Source organism: Dryobates pubescens, chromosome 35 (assembly GCF_014839835.1).
Source record: "Dryobates pubescens isolate bDryPub1 chromosome 35, bDryPub1.pri, whole genome shotgun sequence".
Lineage (NCBI taxonomy): Eukaryota > Metazoa > Chordata > Aves > Piciformes > Picidae > Dryobates > Dryobates pubescens.
Window position 1 is genome coordinate 2,481,480 of NC_071646.1, and position 14,025 is coordinate 2,495,504.

The 14,025-nt window shown below is 53.7% G+C and overlaps 1 protein-coding gene across 3 annotated transcripts in view; it reads left to right on the top strand.

The window, feature by feature from the left end:
* The window catches only part of SRGAP2 (SLIT-ROBO Rho GTPase activating protein 2), a 120,806-nt gene that overhangs the window by 85,853 nt on the left and 20,928 nt on the right, over nucleotides 1-14,025 (top strand). For 2 of the 3 annotated variants that reach the window (XM_054176386.1, XM_054176388.1), the window contains exons 7-12: nucleotides 1,020-1,244; nucleotides 2,431-2,532; nucleotides 3,471-3,668; nucleotides 6,389-6,473; nucleotides 10,161-10,188; nucleotides 12,627-12,657. In XM_054176386.1, the coding sequence (XP_054032361.1) occupies nucleotides 1,020-1,244; nucleotides 2,431-2,532; nucleotides 3,471-3,668; nucleotides 6,389-6,473; nucleotides 10,161-10,188; nucleotides 12,627-12,657 (669 nt within the window). The remainder of the gene's footprint in view (nucleotides 1-1,019; nucleotides 1,245-2,430; nucleotides 2,533-3,470; nucleotides 3,669-6,388; nucleotides 6,474-10,160; nucleotides 10,189-12,626; nucleotides 12,658-14,025) is intronic. The other variant, XM_054176387.1, reaches the window with a different exon arrangement.

The window sequence follows — 14,025 nt, forward strand, 5'->3', positions numbered from 1 at the left end:
TGGCTGCCTGCAGGTTGTTGCTCCTCTCTTTCACCCCAGCAGTGAAGTCATCCCAGCTGAGTGTTGCTTGGGGGGTGTTTTTTTTTGGGTGGCTCTGGGCTTTGTGCCTGTGCTGCACAGGTCCTGTTCCTGCTTCCTGGAACACCCAAGAGAGAAGCAGTTTGCTGTGTCTTGGGTGGAACAATCAACCTTTGCAGCCCATCCAAATCCTGTCTCATGTTTCCCTGGGTGGTGCTTGAGCTCATTGTGTTCTTCTCACTCTGAATGATTCAAGGGTTCATTATTTAAGGGATTCTTTCTTCCTGGGGAGTGTTTCCAGTTCTGAAACTAAAGTTAGAATCACAGAGTCATGGGATGGGTTGGGGTGGGTTGGAAGAGACCTCAAAGATCATCCAGTTCCAACCCCCTGCCATGGGCAGGGACACTTCCCACCAGCCCAGGTTGCTCAAAGCTTCATCCAGCCTGGCCTTGAACACCCCCAGGGAGGAGGCAGCCTGGGCAACCTGCTCCAGTGTCTCCCCACCCTCACTGTCAACAACTTCATCCTCATGGCCAATCTAACCTGCCCAGCTCTAGTTTCTAACCATTGCCCTTTTCCAGGAGAGGCACTGAGCATGCTCAGGTTTTAGGCTGCTTTTTGGGGTTTCAACAGCATGAGACAAACTCTGAGGCCTCCAGGAAGGGTTGCAATGGTTTCAGCTGTACTTGGAGGTCGACTGTAACTCACAGAATCACAGTGACTCGATGGAGCTTGGTGATCTCCAAGGTCCCCTCCAACTCAAGCCATTCTATGACTGCTGGAATTCTGTGTGGGGTCAGAGGCTGAAATTCTGTGTGGGGTTAGAGGTTGAAGATCTCTTTAGGCCTGAGTCAGGATGGCTGTGTGCTCAGTGAGAGGTGTGGCACAGCTGAGGTACCCAGGAGGCCGTGAAACTCGACTTGTTGCCCCTTGGGCTTCAGAAGCCTTTTCCTCTCCCATTTCTTTGCTCATTCATCTGGACTTTGTGTGCCTTTTCCAGCAGTGCTGTGACCTGGGCTACCATGCCAGCCTCAACAGAGCTCTCAGGACGTTCCTGTCTGCCGAGCTCAACCTGGAGCAGTCCAAGCACGAGGGGCTGGACGCCATCGAGAACGCCGTGGAGAACCTGGACGCCAACAGCGACAAGCAGCGCCTGATGGAGATGTACAACAATGTCTTCTGCCCACCCATGAAGTTTGAGTTCCAGCCTCACATGGGTGACATGGTCAGTTCATGCTCCTCCTCTGCCAGGAGGGCCCTCTGGATGAGGACATTGAGTCCATCAGCAGTAAGCTTGCAGACGACACCAAGCTGGGGGCAGGAGTTGAGCTGCTGGAGGGTAGAGAGGCTCTGCAGAGGGACCTGGACAGATGGGCAGAGGCCAAGGGCAGGAGACTGAGCACATCCCAGTGCCAGGTTCTGCACACTGGCCACAGCAACCCCAGGCAGTGCTACAGGCTGGGGGCAGAGTGGCTGAGAGCAGTCAGGCAGAAAGGGACCTGGGGGTGCTGGTTGATAGTAGGCTGAACATCAGCCAGCAGTGTGCCCAGGTGGCCAAGAAGGCCAATGGCATCCTGGCCTGGATCAGGAACAGATCTCAAAGGTCTCTTCCAACCTGGTCTATTCTATTCTATTCTGTTCTATTCTATTCTATTCACTTCACGTTTCCTAATCCCCAACCTAAACCCCTGGCTGAACTTGAGGCCATTTCTTCTTCTCCTATCACTAGTTCCTTGGGATAAGAGACAAATCCCACCTCATTTCAGCCTCCTTTCACAGAGCTGTAGAGAGCAATGAGGTCTCCCCTCAGCCTCCTTTTCTCCAGGCTGAACACCCCCAGCTCCCTCAGCTGCCCTGTTCTCCAGCCCCTTCCCCAGCTCTGCTGCCCTTCTCTGGACACACTCCAGCCCCTCAAATCCTCAGCAGTCCAGGGAAGCCCACAGTTCTGGCCTGTTTAACAGGTCCCTACCCTGGTTCCTTATTTCTCCTCCCCTCAGTCCATTAAATAATGAATGGTGCTGGCAGCTGTAGTGTGCAGGCTGCTCAGCTGAGTGAGCTCAGCCTCCTGCCCAGCATCCCAGTGACCCAAATTCTCCTTGATGTGCAGCGTGGTTTAGCCTCCTCTGTGTGATGAAACACCTTCAGCCTTTCAGAACACATGCTGAGCTTACTCTGGGTCTGGTTTCTTTGATGTTCTTTCTGTGCTGCCTTTCCAGTCCAGTCAGGAAGGGAGCTGCAGGTTGGTGCCACCTGGACCTTTTCCACTGATGGAAATCCAGGGCTTGCAGGGCTTTAAAATGAAGCCCTTTGGAAGGTGTTTGCTTGTGATGGTTGACTGAAGTAATTGCAGTGTTCTTGATGATGTCTTTTTCTTCCTTAGCCCTCTAAAAGTGATGCTCTTTCTCTTCCAGGAGTCCCAGATATGTGCCCAGCAGCCAGTCCAGAGTGAGTTAGTGCAGAGGTGCCAGCAGCTGCAGTCTCGATTATCCACGCTTAAGATTGAAAACGAGGAGGTGAGGCACTCAGCCAGGTAGCAGCACCCCTCTGAGCACTTCCAGGGGGGCTTAGTTAAGGAGGAATCTCCTTGCTGTGAGCCTCTTGCTGAAGACTTGTAGTAAAGTTCAGGAGGAAGCCAGCTGGGGCCAGCAGTTCATTGGTGTTTGATCTCCTGTGAAAGCTGGGGCTGTGGAGAGGATCCTTCAGGAGCCTGCTCCCCCCTGCTCTGCCCTGGTGAGGCTACTCTGGAGTGCTGTGTCCAGTTCAGGAGAGACAGGGAACCACTGGAGAGACCCCAGGGGAGGCTGCAGAGATGCTGAGGGGCCTGGAGCAGCTCTGTGAGGAGGAAAGGCACTGCAGCTGTGTACAGAGGATGTGGAACCAGTGAGAGCTGTCCATTAGCATAAGGCTCCAGGGTACTTCCTACCTCTGCTTGTTACTTGTGACATACTACCTGCAGTTGTTAAGTGCTCTCATTCACAGAATCCCAGACTGTTTTGGGTTGGAAGGGACCTTAATGACCATTTACTTCCAACCCTCTGGCATGGGACCTTAGAGATGATCTAAGTTGCAATCTCCCTGCAATGGGACCTGAAAGTTAATCTAGATCTAGTTCCAACCCCCTGGCACAGGACCTTAAAGACCATCTAGTTCCAACCCCCTGGCATGGGACCTTAAAGACCATCTAGTTCCAACCCCCTGGCACAGGACCTTAGAGACCATCTAGTTCCAACCCCCTGCCATGAGTCACTAAAGATCATCTAGTTCCAAAGCCTCTGCCATGAGACCTTAAAGACCCAGTTCCAATCTTCCCTGCCCTGGGACCTTACAGATGATCTAATTCCAACTCCCTGGCAGGAGACCTTTAAGATCATCTAGTTCCAACCCCTGGGCATGGGCAGGGACACCTTGCCCTAGCCCAGGTTGCTCATTCTTGCTCATTCTTGCTGGGCAGGTGAAGAAGACAATGGAAGCCACACTCCAGACAATCCAGGACATAGTCACAATAGAGGACTTTGATGTCTCTGACTGCTTTCAGTACAGCAACTCCATGGAGTCTGTGAAATCCACTGTCTCAGAAACCTTCATGAGCAAGCCAAGCATTGCCAAGAGAAGAGCCAACCAGCAGGAGACAGAGCAGTTCTACTTCACAGTAAGGAGTTCACTGTCAGCACTGTGTGATGTGTTTAGAGCTGGTGCTGACAGGTGAGGGGAGGGAAGATGCTGCTGTCACCTTACCCTAACGCCTCTGGGATGGAGTTTGAGCAGGCAAGGGAAGCATCTTGTGCTTGGAGCACATGTGCCCCAGCACAGGTGTCACAGAATCATAGACCTGTTTGGATTGAAAAGGATCTCTGAGGTCATCCAGTGCAGCCATCAACCCAACCCCACCATGGCCACTGAATCGTGGCCCCAGCTACCATGGCCACACATTTCTTGAACCCCTCCAGGGGTGGGGACTCCACCACCTCCCTGGGCAGCCTGTGCCAACCCCTGACCACTCTTGAAGCCAAGAAACTTTCCCTCATCTCCAACCTAACCCTCCCCTGGCACAGTTTCAGGCCATTTCCTCTCACTTCCCACCAGGCAGAAGAAGCCAACCCCCACCTCACTCCAACCTCCTCTCCAGGGAGCTGCAGAAAGTAGAAGCTGAGGAAGAGCAGCTATGAGGAGGAGGTTCCCCAGTCCTGTGGGCTGGGGCTGTGGAGAGCCACAGAAAGCTGTTGGGATACTTCTCCTGAGCCACATTTAGGCTGGGGAGAAGCAGTGGGAAATTGGATTTCTTCTGCCTCTACAAAGGAATTGGCTGAGCAGGAACCTAATGGCTTGTAAACAGCAATTGTCAGACTGAATCCAGAGTACAAAGGACATTTGGCTCTTTCATCTTGGTGGTGTTGTTATCATCTTCCCATTTCAGCTCACAGAAGCTTTTAATTGAGTCACTGCAATTTTGCAAGGTGATAAGAGCTTTCCCCAGGGAATTTCATGCCAGGCTGTATGGGTTCTTTCTTTGGCTCCTAAATTGGCTGTGTGTTTAACTGTTGCATTCACTCCCATGCCATCCAGTGCTTCCAAACAGACAAAAATCATTCCTCCTGTGCTGCTGGCTGCTTCAGTCATTCATAGAATCAATCAGCCAGGTGGGAAAAGACCTCAGAGATCATCAAGTCCAACCTATTAGCTAACACTGCCCTGACAACTAAACCATTCCTCTGGGAATCTTTTGCTGTAGCATCACAGAATGGCTCAGGTTGGAAGGGAGGAGAGGCTGAGGGAGCTGGGGTTGCTTAGCCTGGAGAAGAGAAGGCTCAGGGGAGACCTTCTTGCTCTCTACAACTCCCTGAAGGGAGGTTGTAGCCAGGAGGGGGTTGGTCTCTTCTCCCAGGCAAGCAGCAGCAGAGCAAGAGGACACAGTCTCAAGCTGTGCCAGGGGAGGTTTAGGCTGGAGGTGAGGAGAAAGTTCTTCCCAGAGAGAGTGGTTGGCCATTGGGATGTGCTGCCCAGGGAGGTGGTGGAGTCCCCATCCCTGGAGGTGTTCAAGGGGGGATTGGATGTGGCACTTGGTGCCATGGTTTAGTCATGAGGTCTGTGGTGCCAGGTTGGACTTGATGAGCTTTGAGCTCTCTTCCAACCTTGGGGATTCTGTGACCTCAGGGACCATCTACTCCAACCTCCCTTCCCACGGGCCAGCACACCTCTCAACTAGACTTGGTTGCTTCATCCAGTCCCAGGCTGGAATTGGAGGATCTTTAAGATCCTCTCAAACTCTTCTAGGATTCTATGAGACCTGGGGAAAGGTGAAGGCAAGAACTGAAATCAAATGAAGAGAAGGGGAAAGAGGGGAGAATCAAATAGAGAGAGGGGAAAAGGGGGAGGAAAGAGCATTTGCAGAGCTGTGTACAATCAGAAACCAGTGGGAAAAGCAATTGCCTGGTTGTGTAGTGTTCCAGTGAGGGAGCAAATCTGCACTTCCAGAGGATGTGTATTTGTTTTGTGCCCTGCACCCCTGCACCTCATCCAGCGTGGAGGCAGAGCCACCGCTGGAGAAGGCAAGTGGGGTGAGAGAGGTTAAGTGAGAGAATAAGCACAGAAGCAGCTTTTTAGTTGGTTGAAACAGATTGCTCATTCAGCTGCCTGTGAGGTGCAATTTCCATCCCACCCCTGCCTGGAGAGGAGGAGCCTTTGTGACAGCTCCTCAGATGCCAAACCTTCAGCTGAGCCCAGGGGGGAGCAGCAGAAATTGCCCTGCAGGCCTGTAGGGATCCAGCCTCAGATGTACCTGCCTGTGGTCAGAGATTCATGGAATGGTCAGGGTTGGCAAGGACCTGAAAGCTCAGCCAGTCCCAAACCCCCTTGCTATGGGCAGGGACACCTCCCACCAGCCCAGGCTGCTCAAGGCTTCACCCAGCCTGGCCTTGAACACCTCCAGGGAGGGAGCATCCACAGCAACCTGTTCCAGTGTCTCCCCACCCTCACTGTGAAGAATTTCTTCCTCCTCTGCAGCCTCAATCTGCCCTCCTCAAGCTTCACAGTGTCACAGCATCCCCAAGGTTGGAAGAGACCTCAGAGATCATCGAGTCCAGCCTTCAATCCACAGAAAGCAGGAGGATTTGGTTCCCCCCTTTGCACTGGGAATTGCAGTGTGGTTCTGTGCTTAGCACTGAATTCCCAACCCAGTAACCTGCAGATGCAATGATAGAATTGTTGGGGGTTGGGAGGGAGCTCAAGGCTCAGCCAGTTCCCACCCCCCTGCCATGGGCAGGGACACCTCCCACTGGAGCAGGCTGCTGAGAGCCACATCCAGGCAGGCCTTAAAGAAGTGACTTGTCCACTGATGCTCTTGGGTTCTGTGTTTTTTTATCCCCCTCACAGAAAATGAAGGAGTATCTGGAAGGCAGGAACCTGATCACAAAGCTCCAAGCCAAGCATGACCTTCTTCAGAAGACCCTGGGAGAAAGTGAGTCTCAGGCTTGCTCATTACTGCAGCCAGCCAGGCTCTTGCACCCTCCTGAGTGAGGCAGCTTGGATCCCTGCTGCAGAGAGGACAGACTCATGTTTTATGAATCTGGTTTATTTTTGTCCTGACCTCCCTGGCTGCTTGATGAATGGTGGAGGGGAAAATGCTTCATGAATCACTAATGTGCATCACTTGGCTGTTAGAATGAAGCATTTGCCCACTGGTTCCCCCTCTCCCTCTCGCTCTCCCTCTCCCTCTCCCTCTCCCTCTCCCTCGCCCTCTCCCCCTCCCCCGCCCGCTCCCTCTCCCCTCCCTCTCCCTCTCCCTCTCCCTCTCCCTCTCCTCCCTCTCCCTCTCCCTCTCCCTCTCCCTCTCCCTCTCCCTCTCCCTCTCCCTCTCCCTCTCCCTCTCCCTCTCCCTCTCCCTCTCCCTCTCCCTCTCCCTCTCCCTCTCCCTCTCCCTCTCCCTCTCCCTCTCCCTCTCCCTCTCCCTCTCCCTCTCCCTCTCCCTCTCCCTCTCCCTCTCCCCTGTAATCTGTGCTGGGCTCAAGCCCTGTGCCTCCCACCTGACTGCCTTGCCAGGCTGGGCAGAAGTTTCATTTCCATGGTGGTTCAGCTCTGTGGCTTCAGTGCAGACCAAGCTGATGTGCATGAGCACAGGCTTTGATGGGGGCAGCAACAAACAAACTTCAGAGCATGTAAAATGTGTTGCCTACCCAGAGGGCATTAGTCAGGGGGCAGCAGCCAGAACTGAATATGGATTTGCTGGGTAGTGTCAGAACAAAGGGAGATTTCTTTCCCTTCATGGTATGGGCAAATCCTGTTGGCCAAACAGGCTTAAACCCTGCATCCAAGTTTCCATAGAAACCTGTCTGCCTCCTGTTTGCAGAGGAGAAGGTTTTTAACAGTCTAAATGTCAGGTCAGGGAAGAAATCAAACAGAAAGGCTCCTGGGTGTAGATGTCAAGAGCAGGGCTCCTGTTTTGATGTGTAACCTACCTGGACTCCCCCCCCCCCCCCCCCCCCCCCCCCAGTTTATGGTGTGCCAACCTTCTGAATGAAAGCTGGAGCAGCATGTGGGCTTTGAAGTGCTTTGCTTTCAGTTTGGAAATGCTCTGTAAAGCCAAAATTGCTTCTTGCTTGCAGTCATTAAGAGGTTTGTGCTCAGCCAGGCCCAAGCTGCTGGCAGGGGAGGGGAGGATGCCTCCACAGGCTCTGAGTTTGACTGCCTGGAGCTGTGCAGGCTTTCTTCAGCTCTCCTGCAGCAAGGGTGGATGAAGCCAAAGTTCTGAAGTGTCCTCAGGGTATTGTTCTTCCCTGCTGCCTCTAAATATCTGCAAGGGACACCCATGCTGCCCCTGTGACTAATCACATTCCTGCTTCCTAGCTGACCTCTGCATACCAGGACCTATTTCCTCTTAACCTGCCTGCCCCTTGAACCCATCTCAAGCTGTGATGGGGAGGGGGCCAAGGGGAGGAAATGAAATGTGATTTCTGTGTTGCACTGTAGGTTTGTGAAGGCTGCTTCTGTTTCCCCCCACTGGCTGCTTGGCAAGGCAGAGGTTTCTCAGTCACCCTGTGAAGGGAGCCAGTGTGTGTCAGGGCCAGCTCCAGCAGCTCCTGATAAAAATCCCTTCTGTCATCTGCTGAGATCAAAAGGAGCTGAGAAAGGGAGGGTGCAGCTCATCTCCAAACCCACAGCAGCAGGTTAATGGTACAAACTGGGAGAGGGGGTACACACACCCCATGCCTGGACTCAGCCCTAAAATGCCTCTTCATTGGGAAAGGGGCAAAGAAAATTCCCTTCCCAAGTCCCTGGGGCATGGTTAGAAGCATGACTGAAAAACTGCTGCATCGCCCTGGGGGAAAGGGGGGCTTAAAACCCCAAAGCACCAAAATCCCATGCCTTTGGCACCATTTCTGTTCTTCTTTGCCCCTTCCTCAGGTGCCATTGATTAGCCCCTCTTGCAAATTGCCTGAATCTAAAGATGACAAGTTCCAGGCTCATGAAACCAGCAGCAAGTCCTCCCAGCTCCAAGCAATTATGTCCCTGCCTGCTGGACACATTTGTCACCCTGAATGCAGGAGCCCCCCCTTGATGTTGTTGCCACAGCCCTCCTGATTTCTGGAGATGAATGTTCTCTGCTGGAGGTGGGGACAGGTGGCTGAGAATTCTGCTGCAGAGTGACATGGAAATGCTGCCCTGCTCTGCCTTCACATGGGGAGAGGAAAGTGGCTGTCAAAAGGGGCTCAGCTCACTGGCAGCCAGCAGCAATTAGACCTTCCCCTCGGTCATCCTTCCATCTCCCCAGGAGCAGGAAGGTGGCTGCAGGGTGAGCTGCTGTGAAGCAGTAGGCTTTCACTGAGGGGGGGTCTGTGCCAGCAAAGGCTTTGGGCTGTACAGTTCCCAAAGGCTTCTTGGGCTCTTCTACAACCCCAGCGTGGTGGGGGGTTGGAAGGGACCTCTGGACACCATCCAGTCCAACCCCCCCCTGCTCCAGCAGGGCACCCCCAGCAGCTTGCCCAGGAGCACAGTGGCCAGGGGGGGTTGGAAGGGACCTCTGGACACCATCCAGTCCAACCCCCCCTGCTCCAGCAGGGCACCCCCAGCAGCTTGCCCAGGAGCACAGTGGCCAGGGGGGGTTGGAAGGGACCTCTGGACACCATCCAGTCCAACCCCTCCTGTTCCAGCAGGGCATCCCCAGCAGCTTGCCCAGCATCACAGTGGCCAGGAGGGGTTGGAAGCTCTGCAGAGAAGGAGACTCCACAATCTCTCTGGGCAGCCTGCTCCAGGCCTCCAGCAGCCTCACACCAAAGAAGTTTCTCCTGCTAGAGCCTCCTGGTTCCCAGTTTGTGTCCTGTCCCTGGGCACCACTGACAAGAGCCCAGCCCCAGCCTCTTGCCCCCCACCCTTCAGCTCTTGCTGAGCATTGCTCAGCTCCCCTCTGGGGCTGCTCTCCTCCAGGCTCTCAGCCCCAGGGCTCTCAGCCTTTGCTCCTCACAGAGCTGCTCCAGGCCCTTCAGCAGCTTTGTGGCCTCTTGGGGACCCTCTCTCTGTCTCTTTTTGAACTGGGGAGGCCAGAACTGGTCCCAGTACTGGACCCAAGGATGCCTGCATCCTCCAGTGTCCTTAGCCTGGCTGCTTCCCTGCAAACTCAGTGCCAGTTCATTGGATGTTTTGCTCAATATGTTTGTGGAGAAGCTCATCAAACATCTGCCTCCCAGAATAGCTCCATGCCAGCCCAGTCAGTCTGTGGGCTAACAAACCCCTGAATGTTTTCAGTCTCACTGAGTGGCTTCACAAAGCAGCATCTCTTGCCCCTGGGAAGGAGGAGGGCTGGGAGAGGTTGAGGAGCCCATTTTTCTTGGCAGCAGAAGTCAGCAATTTGAATGCTGAGGGAACTCATTTTCCAAAACAGTGCTTTCCACAGAAGGAGTCCTTGGGCAGCCTGAGCTGTTTGCTGCTTTCCTGGCCAGTCCTGGTGGAGCTGTGCTGGCTGGGAGGGGCTTTGGTGGCCTCTCCTGCAGCGGTCAGTGGGGAGCAGCTACTGTCCACTCCCCAGAGCCATCTTCTCCCTCTCCTCTTAGGTTTTTTCTTCTCCATCTCCTTCCCAAAGTGCCTTCACAAATCCAGCAGGAGTACTTTTCCCATTCCTCTCTTCTGACACTCTCTTTCTTTGTCTTGCCAGGTCAGAGGACAGACTGCTCCCTTGCCAGGTAGGTGTGACCCAGGGGCTCATTATTCAAGGGAAATAAGGTTGAAATTGGTCACAGCCATTCTAGGTCAGCTCCCAGCCCAGGCTGTGTTTCTGCTCCATAAGGGATTGGTTGGGTTTGTAGAGTCACAGAACCACTTTGCTTGGAAGAGAGCTGTGAGATCATGGAGTCCAACCTTTAGCCCAGCACTGCCAGGTCACTACTCAGCCACAGCCCTCAGCACCACATCTGCACAGCTCTGAAACCCTGCCAGGGATGGGGACTGCACCACCTCCCTGGGCAGCCTGTTCCAGTGCCTGACCACTCTTGCAGCAAGGAAATTTCTTCCTAATATCCAAGCCACACCTCCCCTGATGCAACCTGAGGCTGGCTCCTCTTGAACTATCACTTGGGAGAGCAGCCTCCAACCTCCTGTCAGGGAGCTGGAGAGAGCAGTAAGATAGAATCACAGAATGCTTTGGGTTGGAAGGGACCTGCAAAGCTCATCCAGTCCAACCCCCCTCCAGTCACAGGGACATCCTCCACCAGGATCAGGTTGCTTGGAGCCATGGCCAGCCTGGCCTTGAGTATCTCCAGGGATGGGACCTCAACTACCTCCCCCAGGCAACCTGTTGCAGTGTTCCAGCACCCTCCCGGTGCAGAACTTGTTCCCTGCTCAGCCTCCTTCTCTCCAGACTAAACAATCTCAGCTCCCTGTCCTTTGTGAGGGGAGGGTCCCATGGCTCTGGGGGGGTTGCTGTAAAAGGGGCTGAGTGCCCTCAATCAGAGCAGCTCTGCCCCACTGATGCTCTCTGCCCTGCCCTGCAGCTGGCTGACAGCAGCAGAGAGGTGGCGGAGGGACAAACTTCTCCTTCACGATTAGGACTAATCCCAGACCCATAACTGAGCTGCTCCTGAGGGGGGGATTTTGGGCCACATCTCCAAACTGAGGGATTCCAGGGGGCAGGAGGGCTCTGGAGTTGGGGCTGTGCAGCCTGCTGCCAAGAGGCAGGTGCTTGCTGCCTCTCCAGAGCCATCAGTGCTGTCTTTCCCCCACCTTCCTTGCAGCCCAGCCAAGCCAAGCTGACAGCTCCTAATTAGGGCCTGACAGCTGCAATAATAAAATATTATTCACCATGAAACAATTGGAAATATCAAAGAATCATTGCTGCTAATCATTTCCAAGAGACCTTCTGGGCTGTGGCAGGCCCTGAGGGGTTTTTTTTCCCCCCCTTCCCTTCCCCTCTCTTATTTTTTTCTTCATTCAGGATTTGTTGATTCATTTATTTGGGGGGGTTAATATAGATGTGTTTTGAATCTGGTTTTCTGCTCTACAAGAGGAATTTCCCCTGGATTTAACACATTGCAGCAGTCTTTTTTTCTTTTCAACCCCAACACTTCTAATCACCTTCTTTATAATTCAGCAGCCATCTGCCCTGGCAGGGAATTGGCTGGGATGATGCATTAGAGCCTCTCTGCTCTGCTAGGATGTGAGGGTGGGTGGGGGGAATGAATGGATTGAAGCTGGAAGAGGGCAGATTGAGGCTGGAGATTAGGAAGAAGCTCTTCACAGGCAGGGTGGGGAGACACAGGTTGCCCAGGGAGGCTGTGGCTGCCTCCTGCCTGGGGGTGTTCAAGGCCAGGCTGGATGAGGCCTTGAGTCCCTGCCCGTGGGGGGGAGGTTGGAGCAGATGATCTCTGAGGTCCCTTCCTACCTGAGCCATTCTCTGATTCTATGTTTTACATGAAGTCTGAGACAGAGGCCAAGGGTGTGCTGGAGACTCAAGGTCGTCCTGGCTGTGCTTGGGATGTGAAGGGCACTGAAATACAGCTCCAGGAAATCAGGGAAAGGCTGCTGAGAAACAGAGATGGAAGCTTCATGATCTGGATGATCTCTACGTGGTTGGGCTGCCCTTCTAGGCTTAGACTGCAAAGGCATAGCCTGGCTGCTGCGTGCTGGGGTCTGAAGGGCTTTGTGGCCTTCAGCTGTTGGAAGTTTTAGCAGGACCCCATAGGACAGAGCCCAGAGAGGCAGCTGGGAGCAGCACGGGAGGAGCCAGCACGCTCCCACCTGCTGCCCCCTCTGCAGGGCAGCTCTTCCAGACGGCAGCTTCATGCCATTTATAACCAAGTCCATCTTCAGCAAGGAGCTCTGCCTGACAGATTTCCATCTGGCTGGAATGAAAATGTCAGGGGGAATCTTCTGCCAAGGCAGGAGACTCCCTTGTGCCTGCTGCAGCTTTTCAGCCCTTTAAAGGCACTTAAAATCACCCCGAAGCTCCCTCGAATTGAAAGAGACTAAGCCATCATGACCGAGTTGTCTGTCTGGCTCCTTCTCCTCCTCCAAAAGGTGCATGGTTTGGAATTCTGAGTGAGAGAGGTGCTGGTAGTGGAGGATTATCCTGACCTTTCTGTTTGCTTTTCCCTCCTGCACAAACGCTCGGCTCTGATCCCACCAGCGGCCGGCGCAGCTCCACCGTAAGGAAGCAGGTAACGAACATTCCCTTAACAAGGAAGCAGGGAGAGGGAGGATAGATGGGAAGCAGGCAAGGGCTTTCTCCTCCCTCCTCCCCCTCTCTTAGATGAACCTTTTCATGTCCAAAGTGAAACTGCCTGCCTCCTCTTGCAGTCTCATCTCTAAACCCCGACCCACAGGCTCGGCTCGTTCGCCTTGCCGGAGCATAGAAATCATTTGCCTCTGTGTTTGGAAACCAACAGCCTTGAGCTGTCTGGGCTCTGCTGGTGGTTTTATGGCTTTCATGCTGTTATTTCTTTGTCCCCTTTTTGCCCCTCTTTTTTTCCCCCCTCCCCCACACTGGTGTCCCACTGCAATGCTGTTCAACCGGTAGCTGCTTGCTGGCTGCGCTGGCTCGGCATAAAGGCTTCGAGGGTGATGCTTTGTTTCTCTGGCTGGGGGGGGTGAGGTCTGCCTTTTTAGTACCTGTTTCTCTGAGGCAGGGGGGGAAAACCCCCACCAGCCACATTCACTGCTGCTGTAAAGACAAAGTGTGCTCTGGAATCCCACTTAAGAGCCTGTCTAGAGGTGCTGCTGGGCAGCTTTTGGGATCTCGGGGACAGGGGAGATGAAAGAAGGGAGCAGGCTGTGGGTTTGGTGTGCAGAGTCTAACCTCTCTTCCTGCTCTGAGCTTAGCTTGGTGTTCATTTGTGCTCTGAAAATGGTCCTGGCCTGTGCTGACCGTGTGTGTGTGTGTGTGCTTGGTGGCTCTTGGCACCAGCACGTTTGGAAGTGTCTCAGGTCCTGATTGGGAAAGGTAAAAAGCAAACAACTCTGCTCTCAGCCGCTGAACCCACAGCTCACAGCGACCTCCCTGCCATCCTGTGCACTGCCTTTCCTGGGGGGGGGTTTGGGGTTGTTTTTGGTTTGATTGTGACCTAACAATTTCAACCCCAGCTGCTCTGAGAGGTTGCAGCTCTGCTGGGGAGCAGAGTAGCTGCTTGGCTCTGAGTTCCTCCTGTCAAACTCAACCCCAAGTCTTGAGGGGGGCGGGGGGTGATGGTGCTGCTGCTTGGAATGATTAGCACTAAGCATGTCCTCGGGGGCTGCTGGAGTGGCAGGATGGCTTCTGAAGTGTTCTTAATTGGTTGGGGTGGTGCAGCATATAGGAAGCTGGTTCTGAGTGGCTGGGGCTAATGAGGAGAGGAATTATTGTCACTGTCTGATGGAGCTCTGTGGCACTGCAATAAATAACATTCACCAGGAGGAGCCATGAAACCTAAACCTGAGAGGGAAAGGGGTGAACTGGTTTCTTTCTCCACATCTCTCTCTCTCTCTCCTTCTTTTGAGGGGGGTTGAGCAGGGGATTGTCATCTCTTGGAGCTGATGGAAATCTGCTGCTG